General features: G+C 36.5%; 2 protein-coding genes across 3 annotated transcripts; both read right to left on the bottom strand.

The window, feature by feature from the left end:
- Positions 1-3,575: 3,575 nt before the first annotated feature.
- Positions 3,576-7,359, bottom strand: rhoh (ras homolog family member H). Of its 2 annotated transcripts, none has more exons than XM_058782283.1 (2): positions 7,136-7,359; positions 3,576-5,589 (listed from the first exon to the last, which is right to left on the bottom strand). In XM_058782283.1, exon 2 carries the CDS (start codon positions 5,260-5,262, stop codon positions 4,675-4,677), a length of 588 nt encoding a protein of 195 aa, XP_058638266.1. In that variant the 5' UTR covers positions 5,263-5,589; positions 7,136-7,359; the 3' UTR covers positions 3,576-4,674. The 2 variants fall into 2 exon arrangements, with proteins under 2 accessions (XP_058638266.1, XP_058638257.1); XM_058782274.1 differs by having other exon boundaries at positions 3,576-5,592.
- A 976-nt stretch (positions 7,360-8,335) lies between these two features.
- On the bottom strand, positions 8,336-25,087 carry n4bp2 (NEDD4 binding protein 2). The gene is made up of 16 exons (XM_058783532.1): positions 24,704-25,087; positions 22,530-23,463; positions 21,576-21,700; positions 21,064-21,152; positions 20,709-20,785; positions 20,313-20,465; positions 17,753-20,160; positions 15,997-16,082; positions 15,822-15,867; positions 12,793-12,959; positions 12,584-12,708; positions 12,168-12,294; positions 11,905-12,087; positions 10,636-10,804; positions 10,355-10,478; positions 8,336-9,323 (listed from the first exon to the last, which is right to left on the bottom strand). The coding sequence occupies exons 1-16, from the start codon at positions 24,975-24,977 to the stop codon at positions 9,263-9,265; spliced, it is 5,148 nt and encodes a 1,715-aa protein (XP_058639515.1). The 5' UTR covers positions 24,978-25,087; the 3' UTR covers positions 8,336-9,262.
- Positions 25,088-25,169: the final 82 nt, after the last annotated feature.

Below are 25,169 nucleotides of genomic sequence, written 5' to 3' on the forward strand. Positions count from 1 at the left end.
CTATATATATATATATATATATATATATATATATTCATCATGTAGACTTACAAAATATTTTACAGTATTTTAAAACTACAAAATACAAAACACTAAAGTATTTTGATACAAAATATTAAGCCATTTTCATCAACCCTATCAAATACAACTTACAAAATATTATTTTATATTTGAAATTGTATTTGAAATACATGTATCATAAATACTGTCCATCCCTGTATGTATGTATATATATATATATATATATATATATATATATATATATATATATATATATATTTGAAAATTCCATTTCAAAGTGTAGATGTTTCGTAACAGGTCAAATCTTGGGATATGTTTTTCCGATGTGTAAAATATCAGTGAGTTATAATTTAAGTATCATTTTACAAGTAACTTAAGTAACAGATTTCTAAGCACCTTTGAGGAGCTGTTTGTAACTGAATCTCTTTAGCTTGTGTCAGACAGCCCCCTCATATTTCCCAGCGCCTACACAGGAATACAAGCACATACACACACAATGACTGTAGGGTCTGAAATGATGACAGGAAAAAGACAGGAAGTGGTTCTTCTCGAGGCGTCTTTCTATCTTTCTCTTTCTTTCTCAAGCGTAGGAGAGTTTCATATCCTGTAGTGCACTTCGACATATTATGCTGCAGAACTACATTTCCCATAATGCTCCAGTACAGACAATCATTCTCAGGGATGATTAAATAGATTTCTCTAAAAAAGAAAGCAGTTTTAAGTAATTATCTTTTTTTTTCTTCCATTGTTCTCTCTTACCTGTTCATGTTACACTGCAGCAGATCAGGTAAGTGTAGAAAAAAAATTACACAATAAAATGACATAATGACTCAAAATGACTCAGGATTTGTATTCTCTTTGTGTTTTTTGAAATTAGGTTCTCTCAGTATCATTTTCAGGGGTATCTTCCCTGTCCTACACAATCCTTCCTCTCTGACTCACTACTGGCTAGACAACACAAAGTGTGGAAAATCCTAAAGGTTTAAGTGATGATTTTTAATATCTCTGCCTGTTGCTAATGTTTGTTTGTTTGTTTTTTTGTTTTGTTTTTTGCCAATTTTAACATCACCTCAGCAGCTGGAGTTTAAATGCATATGTAACTTATCTGGTGATGCACAATCTCTTAAATGTTGGCTTAACTGTCATAAATAGGTGATTGTGCAAGGCTTTGATGCTTTATGGGTGGATTGTGTGTGTATGTGTATCAGAGCGCTCATGTGGTAAGAGAACAGTGCAGGTGTTTCCTGTTGTAAAAAAAGAGAACATAATGTGTGGTGGGTCGCATAGAACGAATGTGTATATATGTGTGTGTATTGATTTAGTGTGTTGTGCAGACCACAGCACTCTGTAAATTGGCCAAATAGCATATATATATATATATATATATATATATATATGCTATACCTGTATAACATCTCCAACAGTCTCTCTTACACACATTAAAGCCTATATCTTTAAAGGGACATTTCACACAAAAAGGGTTCATTTTCAAGTCATTACAAAAGGAATATATATAAAAAAGATACTTAGTAAAATGTCTCAACTGTTTTTGTATGTACAGTTAAAGTTATTGAAGTCCAAAATAACACTGGACCCCAGTGTCTTTCTTTTTTTTTTCTTTCTTTTTTTTGTATGCACAATATATATATATATATATATATATATATATATACATATATATATATAGGCATATTGCAGTTTGAATACAATCCTGTTGACTATATTACCTAATGCCACCATTCATTTGTTCATTCATCTCAAAAGCAAAGGTTCTTTAAACTACACACTCATTTTAAGTTGATTTTTAGAGGTACAAAATATTTCTGATAGCACAGGAATACCTTGACTTATAAAACATTTCGAAAAGAGATTCACATCGTATTTACATTTCAGTTACAACTTTTTTCTAGGGAGCCACGAAGCACAACGTGGTTTCAGTGAGTTCAGAGAGAGACGTTCTCCTGCTGGGATGTGGTTTCAGGGTCTGAACTCTTCTCCAAAAGCACCGGCCTACATCACCTCGTCTCCATAAACCACATAACATATACTCCTTCTTTCTGTTACTCTGTCTTCTTCTTCTCCTCTACCGACTCTTCCTTTTATGTAGTGAGAGTAGTAGCACGCATCTCCTTTGTTTTTTCATTTTGTCTGTGTGTTAATTTGACGACAATTTTTTAAAACATTCTGCTGTCTAGGAATATAGCACGAAGTCTCAAAATGTCAGAGACTACATAAATAACTGTATTCTGTGCATTTTCCTAAGATCTCTTCTATGCATCAAGCCTTATTCACATGACCTGTTTTAAATTGTTCCCAAACAAGGCGCAATCAGTTTGCTGGACAAGCAAATTGTCAGTCTGCTGTGATACACTGCAAATCTGAAAATATCTGACGTAAAATATACAATCATAATCAAGAAGGTCTGAAGAGTATTGTACAGTACTGTTGAAGCTTAAGTAGAGATCAGCTCGAACAATGTGAACTCTGTCTCTATTCTCTTCGTGTTCATTCTAACCAGACACTAGCACACACTTCACTCTCACACTCACACTGACAACCAAACCTGGAACCTCAGAATAGAGTGTTTCAGAATGGTTATAAATATCATTCTTACTTTATGTCCTGCATGTACAGGTATGCAGAATCGTAATGGAGAAGACATTATGTATAATGTATTACATATTATATCTGGTGTGAAAAAAGCGCTTAACCCGTGGCTTGCAAACGGACTGTATGTTAAGACTATCTCAGATGATATTTATCGCATAACAACAGAAGAGATAATTCCCGTTACAATGATTTATTTGTAAAAGGCCATATAGCCTACTGATCTATATTTAAACAGAACGTTTTACATCAAATAAGGTAAGAAACGGCTTGGTTATTTTTCTGTGCAGATATTTTGTCATTAATGATTATGATGGCAGTAACTAATTTATAATAGAGGTCCAATTTACCAGTATTTTAAAAGATTTTCAAAAGACAAGTCTATGTATAAGGCATCTTCAAAAATGTACTGTTGTTTGTCAAATTGAATAGTGTGGAATAATCTCTAGTTAAACTGTTTTTAGCAAGGCGCATTCAAAATGAGGTCTGGGGACCCCCAAGGGGCCTCCAGAAGGGGCCATGTGGGCCGCAGAAAATTTCAGCGGAATTAAGAGTAAAAAAAAAAAGAAAAGTTTATTGTAAAAAAAAATGCTGTACAAATAAATTTAACTCATTAATAAACATTTCAAACAATAATATTTTCCAGATAACATCATTTATTTATAATAATTATTTTTTAATTTTTAAATCACTATTTTTATATCTCTATTTTTTCTCATATAGTAAAAATCATTCTTAATTATTTAAATTTATGTTTTAGGAAGGCGGTCCTTCAAATGGGATTGTCATATTTAGGATTTCTTGGCATTGATAAGTTTGAAAACCTCTTTTTCAAAGTAATTTTTTATTTTTATAAACGCATGCCTTATGTTCAGTTTGGCAGAACATGTAAACACATTTTCCACGGTTCGCTGTGCATGACAAACCACACAGATGCATTAGCAAAGTAACAGCCAAACTCTTTTTTATTAAAACAACAACTTATTTAAGTGACTTCATAAGAACTTCACGACTGAAATCCTTATTTTAGCTTTAAGCTCCCTAAACAACATGTCACAAAAAAAGCATTGTCAGCAAATCAAAAATACATAACCAAAGTGATTTAATCACCATCTATATTTAAGATTACAGAAGGTGATCTCATTGTCACATTATGATATGAATTCTTATTTTACATGATCACAGGTGTAGGAGAGGAACCAGCAGACTAAGAGTCAGTTTTAAGAGTCTGTTTCGATTCACAAGAATGAAATTTAAAACTGAACTTGAAGAACTACAATCTAAAAATTTACATTTTCCAATACATGTAGCAGTGCAATAAAAGATGCACGTCTTTTAAAAGTTATGTAAAATCCTTTGATCGATCATTTTAGATTCATAAAATTAACATGGACACAACTGTTTAATGAATAAATGGTCCCACTTTATATTAGGTGGCCTTAACTACTATCATAAAATAAGTACAATGTACTTATTGTGTTCATAATGTATTGCAAAACACTTTTGCTGCTATTGAGGTGGGATTCGGGTAAGGTTAGGGACAGGTTAAGTGGTATGGGTAGGTTTAAGGGTGGGTTAAGGTGTAAGGGATGGGACAACAGTGTAATTATAAATGTAATTACAGAAATTAATTACAGATGTAAAATGTAAGTACAATGTAAAAACATGCATGTACACAGTAAGTGCATTGTATCAAATTATGAATTTACATGTAAGTACATAGTAGTTAAGCCCAGCTAATATAACCTGTTAGCGTTCCAATGTACTGCCCGTGGTATATTTTGTGCTTAGTTAAATTTTCCAGGATTGCTAAGGGAATAAAGTGGGACCGAATAAATACCTGTTCAATGTCTGTAATGTGTCTAATACATGATCAGATTTCAGAACCTGACTAGAAGACAGTCTAACAGTCAAACAAGTCTTTTAAGTAAACCGTATTAAGACATCAGTGTTAAGAAGTCTTTGTTGAGGCTTCAGATACTTTGTGTGTGAGAAACAATTTTGTCTTAGTGATGAGAATTAAACAACATCCCTCTATTAAAATCATCAGGAGATTTTACAGGGGTTAAGGTCCATCAGTCTCCGCCTTGTCCCTCTTCGTGCCCGATTAACAGCCGTCCGAACAGCACACTCAAAAACCTGTTGCACACCACGATTGCTGAGAGCTGAGCATTCCAGATATCCCTTGGCACGGATCTCCTGTGCCACCTGTTTGCCCTCGGAGGCCGACGTGCAGTTAGTACGATACGGGCCCATCTCACGATGGTCTGTCTGTGTGGCAACAACCAGCACAGGTACTTTTGGAAGAAATTCCCTCACTTCAGCGATCCATTTATGCCGCAAATTACTTAACGAATTTGGATTTGCCACCGAATAACATAGCAAAACCACATCGGCCTGCTGATAGGACATGGGCCGGATTTGGCGGAATGTATCATGTCCCGCTGTATCCCACAGTCCCAAACTGATCTGGATTCCATCCATGAAAACATCAACGCCAGTGTTTTCATAGACAGTCGGTCTGTAGCTGTCTGGGAAAGTTTCAGAAGTGAATCGTACAAGAAGTGCAGTTTTACCCACTGCACAGTCCCCGACCAGTACGCATTTCACTGAGGTCTCTGTCAACCCATTCATCCTTCTGTCTCTGGTGTTGTAGTTATTGTAAAGTACAGTCTAATGCTTCTAAAAAATATATCAGCGGTGTCCAACAGATGAAGTCATCGTTGTAATTTCAAGTCTGCAGAATTATGAGGTCTAAGAGTAAAAACCCTGCACTTTAAACAGCATTCTGAAGTCTTCACACTCTTCGTCTTGTGACGTGGTGATTTACTCTTCGGCTCTGTATTCCAGTGAAGGTTTAGGAACTCATTATGTACCATTAGAGATATTTAAGACAGAAATCCAGAAGTGAGAAGTCACCCAGCCGTATCTTTCGTTTGACCGTTGTACTCTCTCTGACTCCTGCTTAATTGAAAGAATAAAGGAGTTAAATTACTATTATGCAATCACAAAACACCAAGAAATGTTTTCATACTATGAGATTAGATTTATATGTAATCTAATGTGTTGTATATTTAAAGAAATGATAATTTTACTCAGTGTCATTCCAAACCTGTATTATTCTCTTTCTTTATGTGGAACACAAAATAAACTATTTTGAAATGTGTCTCATTCTATTTTTTTTTTTTTTTTTTTTGGGTCATACAGTGACAGTCTATGGGGTCAGATGTTGTATCGACTGCAACGTTATTAAAAATACATTCCTTTGTGTTCCAAAAAATAAAGAAAGTGATACAAGATTGAAACGATGTGAGAATTCTGTCATTTTTTCATTTTCATTTTTGTGCTAAATATACCTTCATGCAATATCATGCAATAGGCAATCACTCAATTTTTCACTTTCTCCTCATTTTTCATAGATGTGAAATATAGTACAATGTCCCGCTATACTACAGACCACAATAGACCTCTCTCATTATGAGGCCTGGGACAACGCTTCCCGTTGACAACGGCCCTGCTATCGACTAAAGTCGAATTTAAGAATTTTTGGTTATGAGTGTTCTAAAAAATGCTGTTTAACACAAATACCACAGCATATTGTTTTGGGCCAGTGCTGGTAAAGATGTTTTGACATAACATAACCTTATAGATGATTCTCGAAATGGCAATGGCTTACACTTCCTAGGCCTACATGGCTGTCATGAGAGGAAAGTACTGATGATTCAAACAGCTGCTCCAGTTAATACCACAAAAGGCCAAATGGTTGTAATATATTCTGTCTGAAAACACTTTTCGACATTATCAGACAGATTACTTTTAAGAATAAGAATAATCTGGCAAGTATTTATTAGTCTCTATGGTTTAGATACATTTCTGTGCCAATATAGAAAATACCGTATTTTAAAATGACTCCAGTAATTATATCTTCATCAACAGCTGAAACACATCAGGATTCTTAAAGTCTAGTGTGCTTCTTGAAAGAAATATTACAAGTATTGAAAAAATTATCTAAATTTAGAGGATTACAATACGTTCGGTGATGGAGCAGACACACTGTTGTGACTCTAAACACTGTAAGGTATAATAAAAATATAGATTAAAATACTTTTTTAGATTTTTGTTCATCAAAAAATGTTTGGTAAATAAAAAATTAGATATGTTAACAAAAAGTATCAAACTATTTATTTAATGAAGCCTTTGTTAACCACGTTATATTAAACCAGGGAACAAGAAATGCTTTTCATTTTTTAAAGACATAAAAAATGTAATGTCAAAATCTCAATTTCAATCAATTTAAAAATAATTCATTTAAATTTAAACTGGTTAAGAACCTTACAAATAATAAACACCAGGCAAGTGTTAGATTGTTTAGATTGTTGATCAATTTATGCAGATTAAATAATTTTATAGATAGAAAATACATTTATATATTTATAAAAACGGATTCACAGTTTTAAACTAAAGCATAATATTAATACATGTATTAATAAAGAAGAAAGCAACTCACCTCTTTGAACTCTTCAACTGTGAGATTCACAAGTTCACATAAAACTCAATTTAGCGTGTTATTTTATGTAATTTTAATTAAGCATTAAGAAAAGGTCAGAACTCTGTCAAAAGCTGCATACTATTAAACTCAGGAAATTCAAATACTCTTAAGCACGGAGAGAAAATATATGCCTTCACAGACAGAGCATATGTTGCATCCTTTAGTAGAGGGAAGTGAAATGCGAGGCTGGGCTCTTTTCTCTGTAAAATCGTACATCAAATCTCTTCTAAGCTTCCGCTGTGACGTTCTCAGCACATCTACGGTGTTGAGTCTTGCTTCTTCTGCAGTCAAGACCTCGTACATGAAACTAATGCAGGTAATGCAGCAAAGATACAAACAAGAACAAGATCCAGCCCTACATCAGCTCTCATGTCCTGATGAGATTTACTGTTTGTTCTTTGTTTGGGGTCCCTGGGACCACAGTGCTGTCAGCATAGAAGTCATTTTAGTAGTTTTGAAATTAATTCTTATTTTCAGTTTAAATTATTTTATCACTAAGTAGTCACATTTAAGAGAGGACTGTCAGACAGTATGGTATTTAAACAGCCCAAGAGCCTCTCAGATCCCAAACAAAACATGAAGTTTAAGTTTAAGTGAAAAATAATATTTAGGCCTACCACAATATCAGAGCGCTTGTATAGATTATAAAAGGGCATGTAATTCAAGCATGATAGTTTTGTCTTGGACTTCGAATTTGTGTTTACCACTGATAAACAAACAAAGGGTAGCAATTCAAACTATTCAAATTTGCAATGACAATTTTGAAGGGCATTAAACATTTCTTATCAATACAGCAAACAAATTGTTTGTTTAATAAAGCCTTATATTCAATTTCAGATGGCACGAAGTAATTCGGTGAGTCAAGTGTCGCCCTCTGATGGAGAGGAAGTGCATTGCACTCACTTCAACAGCTGCCACTTTCATCATGGAGGAATCTGACCTTTACTTATTGAAACAAACGTCAGCTACTGAGCGTTCAACATGCTGAGTTATATTTTCCCCACCAACGGTTTCTACTGATTAAAGGGGAAATGTAGAGAAAGAGACACGAGGATGCAGAAAATGTTCGGCTGTGATTTTGAGCTACAAGCATATGCTACGCTAACCCCTAGAGCTGTGCTAATTACATAACATTTAAATTTCACCCAAAGAATCAAAGATTGTAAATATTAAGACTTTATTCTTCTCTTCAGTTTTTCCCAACCATAATTTCTAACAAAAATAAAACAAAACTTTACATATAAAATCTTTTGAGGTTCAAAATATACAATTTCACAAAAATATTTTTTCAGGACAAATTCTTACACATAACAATTGTGATTTGCATAGCAGCATTAAGATGTCTATAAAATATGTGTGGTATCAACATTTTCAACTAGAAATATAAAAACCAAAGCTGAGCTAAAAGTCAAATACTAGCACAGCATAGCAACATAAAATGTTCAATTCTGATCGAGGATCTGTCCAAGCTGCTCACAATCAAACTAAAATGCAAAGCTGACTGAGGATCAGCATTTATATTTCCAGAAACTCTATTAACATATCTCTATATATACCAACACTGAAGAGAATAAGCCATCCTATGACATCCCCATTTCCATACACAACATCCAAGGTCTTGTAAAACTGACGTTACGCTAATAAACCAAAAGTATGGATCAAAAAAAATGTCCAATAAAAATAAAATAAAATATCAAACAAGTACCTGAATAACAACCCACGTTTTCTCCTATATGGTCCGGTTATGAAAAATGTGAGACCATTATATATATATAGTTACAAAAGGCCAAAAACAAAAAAAATCTCATTACGTAAAATTGTAGTGATTACAATTAGGAAGTGGGATAAGGAAGCATCAATAAACATTCAATAAAGAAAAATATGTATGCACAGGTCAATGCAATATAAAACACTGTGTAAATATGTAGTACCTTGATTTTTTTATGACTTGGATTAACTCTTGCACAATTACAGAAAGACATGAAAATGGTGTATGTAGTTAAAAGACAAAATAACAATATAATTACTGGCACTATTAATCTGCAGAGAAGACACAGTGTAGTGAGAAATCTAAAATTAAATGCTTCACTGTAGCAGCTCTTTATGAAGTGTGACCAGCACCAATCCAGTCTTAGGCTCAGTAAAACTGTGAGAAAGACAAAAAGAAACGATGGTAAAGAAATTACAAAATGTACACATAATGACAACTGGTTATGCAAAATCTAATTTCAAATTTCCTTAACCTTAAATACATTATATACATTTTTAATTGTTTTACCTTAATTGTTGAATTTTTCTAATGCATACAGTGGTGGCCAATATTATTAGCTCGTTAGTATTTTCACCCGCTAAAAAATGGTTTTAAGTCAGTTTTTTCTATCTTTTGCTGTAGTGTGTCAGTAGGAAATATCAGTTTACATTTCCAAACATTGATTTTGTCATTAATTGTAGTAGTCCAGTGAGATTTTTGTTTGCACAAGGAGCCTGACAACAGCCAGTGCTCCACACAGATCTGATCTCATCATCATCCAGTCTGTCTGGAATGACATGAAGACACAGAACAAACGGAGACAGACTAAATCCAGAAGAACTGTGGCAATGTCTCCAAGACGCTTTAAGAAACATACCTGCAAAACTACCTGAAAAACTATGCGCAAGTGCACCTAGTGCAAAAGCTGCTTTAAACGCAAAGGATGCTCACACCAAATGTTGATTTAATTTAGTTAATAGAAGTTAATTGATAAAGGAAATCTATTTATGACATTATTTTTGACAGCATCCTCATTTTACAGCATTTTTACACACGTGCCTGAAACGTTTAACAGTACTGTAGCTTTGCAGGTAGGTTTCTTGAAGCATCTTGGAGATGTTGCCACAGTTCTTCTGGATTTAGTCTGTCTCAGTTTTTGTTCTGTTTCTGGATGATGATGAGATCAGATCTCTATGTGGAGCACTGGCTGTTGTCAGACAGAAATCTCACTGGATTGTTACAATTAATCGCACAATGAATGTTTGGAAATGTAAACTGATATTTCCTACTGACACACTACAGCAAAAGACAGAAATAACTTACTTAAAACCATTTTTTATCTGGTGAAAATACTAGTGCTCTAAAAATTTTGGCCACCACTGTGTATAAAATTAATATTTCAAAAACACTGAATACAGTTAGCATACCTGTAGTGATGATTTTTGAGGTAGTCTAGTACAGCAGGCCTGAGGCGTGCCACTCCCCCTTGGCTGCGATTGCCTCTTCCTGTGATGATTGACAGCTGAGGCTGGCACAAACCCTGACTGAATTCTACCAAAAAAAAAAAAAAAACATCCATTCAAGATAATGCCAGACTCTGAAATCAAAAAAATTATCCAACACACCAAAACCTGTACATCTGCTGTATTCAATAGAAAAACTTAATTAATTTTTTATTTTTATGCATGTATGTTTGTAGTTCACTTACCTAAATTCTTGTCTGTGAGAACCTGACTAAGATGATGAAGGGCCTCATCCACATGCAGTCCATGGAGATCTAGAATATTCTGAGGCAGGAGTGAAGCATTCACTCTCTGGAATATCTGCATGGCTGCTCTGTGATTCGCTTCACGCATCTTGTCCCCATGCATGTGACCCTAAGCATGTACACAAAATTGGACATGGAAACTTTTTAAGTAAGAGTTCTCATCCAAGAACAGCACTGCATTCTGCATGCATTTTTTTAAAAAGCTAACAGACATAGGGGGAAAAAAGCTCAACAGTAAGTGTCCTGAAAGTTCAAGTAAGATGTGATACAAAAACTTTTATTTTTCTACATTATTTAAACTGCTTCATGGAATGAGTACTTCATTCAATAGAAACTCTGAAAATCCCTGGAATGGCCAAAGATAACTAGAAATCAGGAGAAATCAGTAATTCTCCAGTTTATGAATTAGCAATTCCTGATTTTGAACTTGCAAACATTTTGATTTCTATAGAATGCAACAATCAGGTTACGGAAGTAAAAATCCCATTCATTTTCTCTATAGATGAACTGATTTTTAACTATAACTTTAAAGATAGACCTACAGTGATCTATAAGACTATTTTTTATACCATCAGCCCACATTATTTCTTTAAATAATCATGGTTAACAGTCCACTCGTAAATATGATTATTAAAAAATAAGTTATTTAAAGAAATAATGTGAGCTGATGGCTTCTTAGTGAAAAATATACAATTACCCATGGTTCTGCAAAGAAATCAGGAGAATCACGATATACAGCATCCAGCATCTTTTAGTCAATACTTTCATATTTTACCATTGTTTTTAATTTCACTGTCATTCACAATGCTTTATGGGACTGTAGTTTTTTTCCCTCATTAAAGCTGTTAAGGAACATATTCTTGTACCTTTGTCTTTTGGTATAATTTTGCTAGTTGATTGGTTTGATTCATAGCTTATAACTGTTAAACAAAGGATTTAAAAAAAATTACTATAAGAAAAATGAAAGTGAAAATGCTTCTGGAAGCAAGGCTGCTGAAAAGTGTCTGGCATTGTTTCGCACTATTTCTGTGAGTTTGTACTGGGTAGACCCACCCATCTGTCTTGCAGCGCAGCAGTTCAGTGTGGACAGACACATAGTTTGTCACCAGACACTGTTAAAAACGTTTAAAATTTGGTGTTTGTCTCTAAACTATTCTTTTGTTTCTCTATCAGTTTTTCAGCACACATTATAATATTCATCTCTTGAACCTGTTGTGCGTAGAAACTAGCCACATCCTTTCGTCCTTGTCGATGAGCTTCAGCTGCCTTGTTAAAACACTCTATCTGCTGATGTCTCTGCAGTGTTGCCTCTGTACGGAAGTCCTCATATTCTGGATCCTCCGAATCCTGGAATTGAGCAGCTTCTACCACCTCATCTCTCGATTTCCATCTCTGAGTGAGTGAGACGAAAAAAGCGTCAACACAGGGTTTTTGTGTCATTTCAGTATGCTATATGGTTACAACTAGCTCACCCGCTCTTTGCTCGAAGTTCTGTGCGCACCATTACGTTGAGGGGAAGGTTCAGGCGCCACTACATTTTTGACAGGCCCGTCATCAAGCAGAGTATGCAAAAACTGTTCGGTCTGCTCCAGAGAGTAGCTGAACAAATAAGTAGATGGTCAAGAGACATTTCCTTTAAGGTTCTTTCTGATTTCTTAATAATTCTTTGTCTACAATTGCACAATTCTTCAGGGCATATTTTAAAAATTAAAATGTAAAAAAAGGCTTAACCAAGAAATCAAGATTAGAGGAGGAAAGGAGGAGAAAATAACACTATCACAACAAAAGCACCTTTATCCAACAATTCTACACACACAGACACATACATATACATATATATATATATATATATATATATATAGTCTACCACTGTGTATCATATTCTTACTTGTGATCTCTGAAGATGTCCCTGAGAAAATGTCGGTCTATGGTGGGAAACATGGAAAACAGCTGGTTCTCCTTCAGCTTGGTTGCACCGTCTTTCTTATCCAGGTCCCTCCGACTTGACCTGGACTAAAACCCACACATAGCTAATTTTCACTACTTTCTTTCAAAGTTCTAGGCAGTAATTATTTGTTTTCTATGTGTGACTATTACCTTCTCCATGCTGTCTTGCATCACCTGCTCTTCGATCATGATGTCCCTCAGTGAGACAGGAGCACAGGATGCACTCCAGTGATCCATAAAAGGAATTTCTTCATGCAAACCTAATTGGTCCCTCAGTCTGGTTTTGCTTCCCTGCAATTCACCCCAGTGGACAGGACCTTCGTTACCATGGAGACACAAAGTGAGATGGGGAGCAAAGACCAGAAACAGAGAAAAATTATTTCCAGTATAGAGCAGTTTTCACAAATTGGGAACACTTTGGTGTCTCATGACATTTTTAAAATCATTAGAGACACAAATCCATCCCTTGTTTTTGTTGTGAGAACTATTAGATATGTTAGATAAAGTATCATTAACATATTTTTTTTTTAAAAGCATGTAGTTTTTAAAAATTAAAAATGTCTGTATTCTCTTCTTTTGGCCTTTCCCACCTCAGAGGTTTCCAACAAAGCATATAAAAATGTAAAAAAAACATTTGACAATCAATTGAAGAAAAATTGCACTTTAACTATTAACTAATTTTGATTAACAAATGCATAAATAGTTCTATCCCCAGTTTTGCACACTAGTGTCCCCAGGGTGCCATGAACAGTCACTTACATCAAACACCTCTTTGCACCCCTCTCCCACATACAGGTGCATCTCAATAAATTAGAATGTTGTGGAAAAGTTCATTTATTTCAGTAATTCAACTCAAATTGTGAAACTCGTGTATTAAATAAATTCAATGCACATAGACTGAAGTAGTTTAAGTCTTTGGTTCTTTTAATTGTGATGATTTTGGCTCACATTTAACAAAAACTCGCCAATTCACTATCTCAACAAATTAGAATACTTCATAAGACCAATAAAAAAAAATTTTTTAGTAAATTGTTGGCCTCCTGGAAAATATGTTCATTCACTGTATATGTACTCAATACTTGGTAGGGGCTCCTTTTGCTTTAATTGCTGCCTCAATTCGGCGTGGCATGGAGGTGATCAGTTTGTGGCACTGCTGAAGTGGCATGGAAGCCCAGGTTTCTTTGACAGTGGCCTTCGGCTCATCTGCATTTTTTGGTCTCTTGTTTCTCATTTTCCTCTTGACAATACCCCATAGATTCTCTATGGGGTTCAGGTCTGGTGAGTTTGCTGGCCAGTCAAGCACACCAACACCATGGTCATTTAACCAACTTTTGGTGCTTTTGGCAGTGTGGGCAGGTGCCAAATCCTGCTGGAAAATGAAATCAGCATCTTTAAAAAGCTGGTCAGCAGAAGGAAGCATGAAGTGCTCCAAAATTTCTTGGTAAACGGGTGACTTTGGTTTTCAAAAAACACAATGGACCAACACCACCAGATGACATTGCACCCCAAATCATCACAGACTGTGGAAACTTAACACTGGACTTCAAGCAACTTGGGCTATGAGCTTCTCCACCCTTCCTCCAGACTCTAGGACCTTGGTTTCCAAATGAAATACAAAACTTGCTCTCATCTGAAAAGAGGACTTTGGACCACTGGGCAACAGTCCAGTTCTTCTTCTCCTTAGCCCAGGTAAGACGCCTCTGACGTTGTCTGTGGTTCAGGAGTGGCTTAACAAGAGGAATACGACAACTGTAGCCAAATTCCTTGACACGTCTGTGTGTGGTGGCTCTTGATGCCTTGACCCCAGCCTCAGTCTATTCCTTGTGAAGTTCACCCAAATTCTTGAATCGATTTTGCTTGACAATCCTCATAAGGCTGTGGTTCTCTCGGTTGGTTGTGCATCTTTTTCTTCCACACTTTTTCCTTCCACTCAACTTTCTGTTAACATGCTTGGATACAGCACTCTGTGAACAGCCAGCTTCTTTGGCAATGAAAGTTTGTGGCTTACCCTCCTTGTGAAGGGTGTCAGTGATTGTCTTCTGGACAACTGTCAGATCAGCAGTCTTCCCCATGATTGTGTAGCCTAGTGAACCAAACTGAGAGACCATTTTGAAGGCTCAGGAAACTTTTGCAGGTGTTTTGAGTTGATTAGCTGATTGGCATGTCACCATATTCTAATTTGTTGAGATAGTGAATTGGTGGGTTTTTGTTAAATGTGAGCCAAAATCATCACAGTTAAAAGAACCAAAGACTTAAACTACTTCAGTCTGTGTGCACTGAATTTATTTAATACACTAGTTTCACAATTTGAGTTGAATTACTGAAATAAATGAACTTTTCCACGAAATTCTAATTTATTGAGATGCACCTGTATATATATTTTTTATATTATATAAATTTTGTCTCTGCAATTTTGATTACTGATTGTTTATTAGTAGAAAACAATAAAAAGGCATATAAATATAAAAATAAAATAGTTTTACATTAAAATAAAAAAAACAGCTTATAAAGGATTTAGGATGACTTCATTTTGTATATGTAGAAAGAAAGGGTCACACTTTATATATTAACTACTATGTACATACATTTTAATTAATAATTTGATACAGTATACTTAGTGTACATACATGTTTATACATTGTACTTATAACTTTAAAAGTACTTGCATGCAATTACATCTGTAATTTTTCTTTTGTAATAACATTATAATTACACTGTTGACCCATCCCTTAAACCTACACATACCACCAAACCTGTCCCTAACCTTACTCGTATCCCACCTCAATAGCAGCAAAAGTGTTTTGCAATATGAACACATAAGTACATTGTACTTATTTTTTGATGTAAGTACACAGTAGTTAATGCCACCTAATATAAAATGGGACCTAAAGAAAGAAAGAGAGAGAGAAAGAGAAAGAAAGAAAGAAAGAAAGAAAGAAAGAAAGAAAGAAAGAAAGAAAGAAAAGGCACCTCACTGAAAGTGAAATACTGATGTTTGAGACAGATGGAACAAAATAGTGGACCATTAAGATTTCACTCTTGGTCTGACTGCCCAGCATAGCCACCCAAGAAGATGTGATTTCTCTCTCAATGCTTTATTGTCTCACTACTGGTTAGTATATGGTGTACATCTGTAATCAATTTGTGTTTGTGTGTATTGAGAGGATAAGCTGTCTCACTCTCTTGCATTAGCTGATAGGACAGAGCTGCCTGTCTGTGCTTCTCCTGCCAAAGACAATAGACACTAGGTAAGTTTTACATAAATTCAGAATCAGTCACATTAAACAACCTATGTTGTTTTTTGAAGGTTAATATCTAAACACTGTAAACATAGGGAAAAAAGTCTGAACTCACTTGGATAGTCTCCTTCCATTTCTGGTGCAGCAGTTTGGCCAAATTCAGGTCTATCTGCACTGCACAGTCATCTGATGAAAAGGCACCTGCAACCATATGGAGTTCAAAGAGATTTTAAATGAGTGTAAATGAAGATTGATGTGGTTACTCATTTCCAAGTAAGAGCTTTTCACATTACTGTATTAAAACAAAACTAGAATCAGTTTTTTTTTTTATCTGTTGCACTATTTTTAAGCTGAACTATTACTTTTTAATGGGCTTTAGCCTTCACGGAACACAATAGTTTAATGCAGTGGTTCTCAGTTCTGTTCAAACAGGATTGCAGACAGCAAGGTAGGGTTGTGCGATATATATCGTCAGCGATAATATCGTAATTGTTGTTTTAACGATGTGCAATTTGTGCAATGTGTATTTTGCAAAAACCACATAGAACATCTACGGAGTGCACGCTTACATTACGTGATGAAGTCTAGACTAGGGCGCATGCGCACTTAGAGTGTGTTCTTTCAGTGCATGATTCAGTCTAATAAAATGCATTAAGAATGATCACAAAATTCAAGATATGGGGGCAGAAAATGCATTTCATATGGTTAAAATCACATGAAGAGTGCGTTTTTCTTCAAAAATAAGCATGATTACAAATGTGATATTGATTGTATACAACAGTTCAATAAACAATAAGTTAATATTAAGAGACTTACGTTTTAGACACCATATTGCCTGTTTTTGCTCCATTTCACCAACAAAAAATAATTCCAAACAGCTACAGCACTGTTTTGCGTCTCTGAGTAACATGACAATGTTGTTTTGTTCCTGAATGAATCAACCATTTAAATGATTCGGTTCAGTTGCAATGACTCACTTGTTAACAGTGACTTGCTGCCACCTGCTGGCAGTTTTAATTTCATATTCAAAGTGTCTTTTTATTTTAAAATAATCTGAAATATCAGTATTCAATGTTTTAAGTTTAAAATATCAAAACATTATGCATTTGTAACTGCAGGTTTTAGTCCCTCTGAGCTGCATTAAACAGTGTGTAAATACATCTAAATGCCACTTCAAATGCAACTTCTGCAAAGATTAATTTTGTTGATACTGGTTTCATTTGTTTAGTAACAGCTAAATGTAACAATTTTATTCAAAAGATGCACACTTTTAGAAAAAAAAATGGCTTTATTAAAGGTAAAATTGCCCATAAAAGGTACAAATGAATTTAAACTTATATGAAAAGATTAATTTCTATCACTGATGTGAACTGACCACACAGAATATGAAGAATATCAAAAACCGCAGATGTCCACGGTAGTCAGATATCAGCACAATAACACACTGCGCAAAATATTGTCTAATTATCGTTATCGAAAAAATCCCAAAAAATATCGAGATATCATTTTTTTTCCAATATCGCACACCCCTACAGTAAGGAAAAAACAATGCTTCATGAAAATGAAACTTTTAAAAGGAGAGAAAACACTTCCAAATATCTGTTGTGACTGTGAGTCCAATCAAATTTTACAGTATTTTGTAGCAAATTTATCTGTCACTTGGTAGAAGGTAGCCAAATTAGGGAATCATTAAAAAAACAATAAACAAAACTACTCAAGGTTTGAAAATATAGACCCACACTACATTGAATATGCGTTACGGGTTTGGTATTGTTTTGGGTCGCCACTTGATGTCACTGGAACAACTGACTCGATTCACTAAATTAATAACTGAATGATTTATTTGACATATTGATCAGATGTTTTATTACCTGGACTGACCCCAACAGGTCCAAAAAGCTCAGTGAGCTGCAATGCAAGTTCAGTTGGAAGTTTCAGCTCCAAGGTTTGAATATCCATTGAGCTTGGCTCCCTCCCCCCCTGTGCAGTTCTCTTTCTTTCCCTTTCTCGTTCCTTCCTCTCTTCGCGCTCCATTTCGTCAATCTGACACAGCAGTGACTGCGTTATGGCATTCACCTCTGCTCTTGTCTCATCATCCTCCTTTTCCTTCTCTCCTGCCTCCTCTTCACTCCATTCCTTCAATGCTTCCTCCAGGCATTGAACTTTCTCACCTTCTGTCATTAATGCCTCTTCCTGAACTGGAACTTGCTGACCTGTGTTGTCTGTCTGTTGCTCATTAGCTGCCATAACCTCCAGTTGTACTTCAGTGCCTTCTGTCGGCTGTTTTAATGCTCCAAAGGAAGTTTTGGGCTCACATTTCTCCTTTGTCATGCTTGCCTCATCAGATCCTTCAGCTTCACTTTGTGAACTTTGACCCGGAGTCCAATCATCATCAGCTTGGCTAACGTCACTAAGGTTAGTTTCTTGGGACTTGAGACTGATGCTACTTCCTGAACCGTTGCTGGAGTCATCAGACAATACAGGTCTAGCCTGGACACTTTCTGAGCCCATCACAGTTTCTGATGGTTCTATAGATGATTTACATGACTCTTCCACAGGAACCAAATCATCATCTCCCTCATCATTTTCTTTATACAGTCGTTCTCCGGAATCTAGTAACAAGTTGGTTGTCCACTCGATATCTTGATGGCACTTCTCATAAAGGTCTTCCAGAATATCAATGGAGACACGTCTGAAATGGCGGCTCAGAATCTCAAGGTTTTGCTTTTTAGAGTTAGATTCTCTAAAGTCATTCTCTTCTACCTGAGAACTCTTCTCATGGACCACACGGTATGGCACTCCCTGCTGGCAGGCAGACTCCTGTTCACTTGTTTTTGGCGTGAAATGCGAAGAGTTTCCCTCCAAAACAAACACACCACAACTAGATAAATCAGAGTCTAATACAGAACATTTCTTCTGGTCAATTCGCCAAAGCAAGGCAAAGTCCTGAGGTTGTGTCTGGGTTGAGGCACTGGAACATGACTCCACAGGCAATGAAGGTGGCTGCTCTGTAGGTGTAAGATCAGGATGCAGATGTGAAACAACTGGAGATTGTGAGCAAGGTGATGAAGGGCTTTGATTGGTGAAGGTGAGAGCCAGTTTACAAGATTTCCCCACTCTTCGGCTAAGCCCTCTTCGTCTTTCCATACTGCTCTCTGAGTCTACGGCAACCTTTGAGCACAGAGTTTCTTGGACATTTGGGCTCAATCTGCATTTATCTTCTGACAACACATTGTCCTCCTGCTCAACCTCATCCTGTGTGTTCTTCTCAGCAGACACCTGATTAGACTGCTCAGTTGGGTCTGCTCTCTGTTTTGATGGACTTGAATTAGAGTAATCCTTGCATGGGTCAGTGCACTCCGAGAACGTTCTCTCCAGCACACAGTCAGGAAGTTCAGGCCAAACCACAGTCTCCAGGTTCATGTTACCCTCTTTTCCACCAAAGGAAAGGGAATTCAGAGTAGTCTCTTTACTTTGAGCTGGACCCTGGTAAAAACCTGGAGAAGAGTTTATTCCACATTGCAGTAGATCTACAAGTTTTTGAAATTCAACTGTATTCATATTATCAGTATCAGAATGTTTGTCTTCATCAGCAGAAGTGTTATCTTTGTGTTCAACAACACTGGATTCCAAAACAGTGTTCTTAACAGTATTATTCTTTGAATTCTGACGTCTTCCTTCACGCTGACATTGAGATTCCAGTGGCCAGTCCCCAACAAAATCCAACAGCTCTGGCCGCACTGCTTTGTCTTCAGAAAGAGTCTCGCCTTCACATCCCTCCTCCTTATCTTGCGCTGGAGAGTCAACACTGGGGTCAAAGTTCACAGGTTGATCAATGGCACTAGTTCCTAGCGCATTTCTATCTTTTACTCTGTCCCTCCTCACACGCTGAGCAATGGACTCTGAAAATGCCACAGGCGGCTCCAGAAACTTTTCATGCGCTGACACTACAAATTCTTCAGTTGTCCTGCTACTCAAATTTCCCAAATCTTTTTCCGTGTCCACAAGGCAGGCATCTAGCTCCAAGTCTAACCCTTCAGTATCAAGAAGATCAGACTGAGGAGTTCCAAACCCTTCCAGAATATTCTCATGGAACAAGACAGATTCCTTGGAACTGTAGGAGCCCATTTCACCTTCTTCCTCACCTGCAGATATGGTACTGTAAGTCTGGCTAACAGAGGACACATCGGGGAAAGATGAGGAAAGGTTTGTTTTGAGTTTGCTCAACCCAGAGTCACCAACAAGATCAGGATGACTGAGGCCAGGGTGTAAAGATTGCCTGAAGGGAATGAGAGAAATACATATTGTTATTTAAATACATAAGAAATCGTACGGCTTCACAGTCAGTGTTTTCATAATTACTAAAAGTGTGACACAGTAAAACACAACAAAAATTCTGTGAAGTAACATTAATATAACGCATATACTTACTGGGGTTGCTCAGTCTCTGTTTGTGACGAATCCACAACACTTGTCATTAGTTCTGGTCTTTGTGAATTCATGATGCTCTGGACAGAGACAAATCGGTCATACCGTTCTAATATGCGTCGGATTTTCTCCTTTGTTACTTGATGCCTTGTGCGCCTTTATAAAGAGGGAACATCACAGAGAGTTGGCAAAAATTGCAAACATTTGTGATCGTAAAATGACTTAAAAGGAATGGATCACAGTTGTGCATGAGTTCTACATATATTTAGGATAACTCATTCAGACTCCCAAGAAAACCAGTTTAAAGATAACTGTTCTAAAATTAGTTATGTTTATGGATTGTGTAAGAAATGTGCAGTAACAATAGTTATTTCTGGATTGTGGTTGTGTTTAACATACTTCTCCAGCTCTCTGGGTTTAGTTTTCCACCAGGTATCTGGCTCACGAAACAGCACCTTATATCTGTGTTTCTGTGCCTAGGAGAAAGAAAAAGTAGGCCTACAATCAGCACAATGGATGAATCTGTTTGCAGATCATATCTGTGTACACTGTAAAGTATGGCATATTCTAAAGTTAAACCTATAATTGTGTATCATGATATATGCATTACAATAAAATGTTCAAATTGTGAAATTAAACCTGGAAGAGCCACAGATGATTTTTCACAATACAAAAACATATGGTCATTGTCTGATATTGAAAATTAATAACTTGGACCTATTTCATACTACGCATTTCAAAATAAATTGCTTACCATGGCAATGTATGGTTTCATCTCCCAACATTGCATATTGGTGTTGTCTATTATGATGGGTGACTGTCCTTTTTCAAAAGCCTCTTTTGCTGAAATGTTGATCACCACAAAGAAAGATTATATAAAGATTAAACGTGAAGCATTTAATTTGTCTGCCATTTTACATCCAAACATGTAGGCCCTCACCAAACTTACACTACTGTTTGAGCCAATGTTGCCATGTCAGGCTGATTTAATTTTTTACAGTGACATTAAGTTGTAGAGTGTACAATTTCACAGTAATTAGCATATAAATTGCTGATTTGTTGTTTCAGCATACTAAACTGGTATAGGTAGTCAATTCTGAAGAAAAGATCTCAAAAAATAAATAAATCAAACTGCAGACATCACCATCAAAATCAGACTGTGAAATCAATGGGTATGCAAATAATTTAACACAGGGCAATAACTACAAATAATTGTACACTTGACATTTTGCTTTGGCTTGAGCTAAACAGGCCTGTAATACTCACCTCTCTGGTGATTCCACTCGTGGGCCTCTCCTAGTAAATTTGGCTCAAAATGGTACTGTCCATTTCGAGTAAAATAATCATCAGTGCTTAAAACAACTCCTCCAGGGTTCTGCGCCAACATAGCACTGAACAACACAGAGAGACAAAAACTAATACACTTTATCTACAAACATTCCCTACCATATCTGCAGTGAGCACGGTTATCTGGCATTGTAGTTCATTTCAAAATCTAATTACAATATATGTGCTGGTATTTGCTATAGCATACTTTGATAATTGTCATGTATTATTGCTTTCACAGTCTGTATGCATACCAAAAATTCTAAATGAAATAAGCTTTTGCTTTTTTGCTCCACAGGAGGCTCAAATATTTATTTAATGTTTATTTATTCAACTTTTTTTATTAATTTAAAGTAAAATTTAGTTTGTTAAATGTTCTTTTTTTAAAAGTTATTTTCCAAGGCCAATCTGATATTTAAAAAGTACACTGAAACTTCACTAAAACAACAAGGTTTATCTTGTTATCTTGCAAACCTGTTTTGTAATGCAATACATTACTGTGATAATACCGTGTACCATGAAAAAAGCTTCAACAATTATAAAAATAAGAAAATTTTACACCATCACATGGGATATTTCCTACTCATGAAGCGTTACCAAAGGACAATCCATCTAATTCTTTTAGCACCATCTAAATTAATCTTAATGACCCAAACTCCATGCTCAAGAAGTCATTATAACTTCCCCCTAAGGAAATCTATTTCCTCTACATAACGGAATGTTGTACGTCATGAACTGCTCTCATGGACTACATTGTTTAAAAAAAAAAAATAAGGACATTATCCTCTCTTCTTCCAGAACTTAAAATACCAAAAAAGAAGAGGTTTCCTTTTACGCTATTCCTTCTCTTTCAGTAAAATAACACATATCCCAGACATGTGTCTTCTTGCTTACTTGGCAAGGGTGGTTTTGCCTGATCCAGGAGCCCCTCTAAGTAACACCAACAACTGCCCTTCCAATCTGAGTCTGTTCCTGGGGGGCAGAGTCCATGACTCCGGTACAGTCGCAGAAGGTTTCAGAGGTGCTTGTCTGATAGGTCCATGAGCCAACCACTGAGAAGCAGTGATGGGATTAGTGCTCCAAGGTGTGGGGTTAGGAATGACAGGTGTAATGAAGGTTGGCCCCACAGCGTGAGGATGAAACTCAGCAGCCTGAGTGTTCCAGAACATGGCGGGAGTGCGGAGTGCTTCTTGATGCTGCTTTGCCACTGCGTGGTTACGGAGTTGGTCAGGTCTACGGTAAACCTGGAAGGCTGAGGGCCGTGGTTCAGTAGAGCTGGCCTCCAGCGTTAGGTGACTAAAGTCAAGAGATAAGGTGTTGGTCTCAGGGATATGAACCCCACCAAAACTTAATTCATTCATGGGTGAACTACCGCCACGGGCCTCACTGAGCCCGGGGTCAGAGTAAGAGGCCTGCTCAGCCTGCTCTGGTAAAGTTGGAGGAGCTGGAAGCTGAGTCTGGGGTGTAAAAGGCAGCGAGGAGAGAGGGATCGATTGAGAAGGAGGGGGCAGAGAAGACAGCGGTATGGAGGACATCAGAGGATGCGAGCTAGTTTTTGACTGCTGTGACGTCAATGTTTGAAGTTCCTTATCTATGAGAGCATCAAACTCTTCTGTCAGGTGTGTTTCGGTAGGACTAAACTCTGCTTGAGATGCAGGCTGGTTTGCAAAGGTGAAGCTCTGCGCCGTTCCACTGAGGGGATCTGCTTGAGTGGTGTTTGTTGCCAGGAGAGCGGCTGCCTGCTCAAAGCCTGAGACAGGAGGAGGGGGTGGAGCTATGACCTCAGCAGCATCTGACAGCTCCAAAAGGGAATCCATCGCATTGTCCACTAATGCAGAGATGAACAAGAAAAACTTGAATATTGTAAAACAGCACATGTGCAATATTTAAGGACATTGTGAAATATCAACACAATTAAAAATGTTTTCTATTTACATATATATTTAAAATGTAATTTATTCTTGTGATGACAATGCCATTGCTCTGTAGTGTCACATGATCCTTCAGAAATTCTTATAAGCTGATTTGGTGTGCAAGAAATAATAATATTCCTGATTATTATTATCAATAGTGAGAATAGTTTTTGCTTCTGAAAATATTATTTGTAGAAACTGTTTAAAAGTTTGGGAATGCATAAGGATGAAAAATTATTTTATACTTTCAGCACGTCTGTAATGTTAAAAAGATTTCCATTTCAAATAAATTCTGTTGCTTTTAACATTTTAATTAGTCAGAAAATACTGAAACAATTAATTAATAATAGCGCACCAATAATAATTGATAAAAATTTAGCACCAAATCAGCATATCAGAATGATTTCTGAAGGATCTGACAATTAAGACGCAAGAAAAAAAAATCAGTTTTGCAAATACAGGAATTAAATTTTAAAATACATTAAAACAGAAAGTTATTTTAGTTAATAATACTTCCCAAAATTACTGTTTGTAATGTATTTCTGATCAAATAAATGTAACCTGGGTAAACATATGTCTTACAAAAACATTCAAAAATCTTAATTATCCCAGACTTGTATGTCATGTCATTTTTCATTTTAACATAATCATATCATACGTCATGACAACGTCAACTTCCAAAATTTGAAATATTTATATAATTATAATAATAACAATAAGTAACTACGTGAATCTAGGTGAAGGTGGTGCTTTGGTATATGTAGCTGGTTTCTAGGTGGTCTAAGATGGCCTAACATGGCCATTAGAGGGTCCAAGCTGATCTTTAGCCATCTCTGACCATTAACAAACCTGCTGGTAGTTGGCCATACCGGGTGAAGATGGGAAAGCTGGCTTTGAAACATTGTAGTTGGTCAGACAGCTAATGACCATCTTGCACCAAGTGAAGACCACACAGAAACCAGCTACCATGTTCCAAAACAAATCGATCAGCTTCTGATAGGTTTTCCTACAGGTCATAGTAACAAACGATCTAACGTTATAAATACAATCGTTGATTATATAGTATCTTATTGGATTGTGTGCTGTCTGTTCCCACAACTAAATTGAATCAGACACCTTCTAAAATTACAGCCAGTGGTGGCCATTTACTCTTACCTTTAAAATCTGCTTCTGAGAGCACCATGTAAATGACTTCTGGATCCAGATGTGAAAACATCTCCTGCATGCTCTGGATCATTTCGTTTCTGCTTTGAAATTCCAGCTGACCGCTCCTGAACTGCGTGGATCCAAAGTTATCATATGATGAGTCCGGCCGGGTCACAAAAGGTCCGTTTGCCCCGTGTGCTCGACTCTCGGATCCGCTCCCGTATTCAGCCGCATACAACGGGGCTCGAGAGGGACTCAGTCCGTTTTTCTTTTTCTTTGGCATTCTGCTGTGACCCGTTCACAAGACACCTACGACAAATCCACTGTTTACAAGTTTTACTAGAGGAAGGAAAGTATGAACAAAACCAGACGAACAACTCTCAGCGGAGAAGAAAAAATACTGCAGCGCCTCTAGTGGATGGAAACTGCATGACTCCAGCTTGTTGTACTGATAGACAACTACATGGATAAAAAA

The sequence above is a fragment of the Onychostoma macrolepis genome, chromosome 01 (genome assembly GCF_012432095.1).
Source record: "Onychostoma macrolepis isolate SWU-2019 chromosome 01, ASM1243209v1, whole genome shotgun sequence".
NCBI lineage: Eukaryota > Metazoa > Chordata > Actinopteri > Cypriniformes > Cyprinidae > Onychostoma > Onychostoma macrolepis.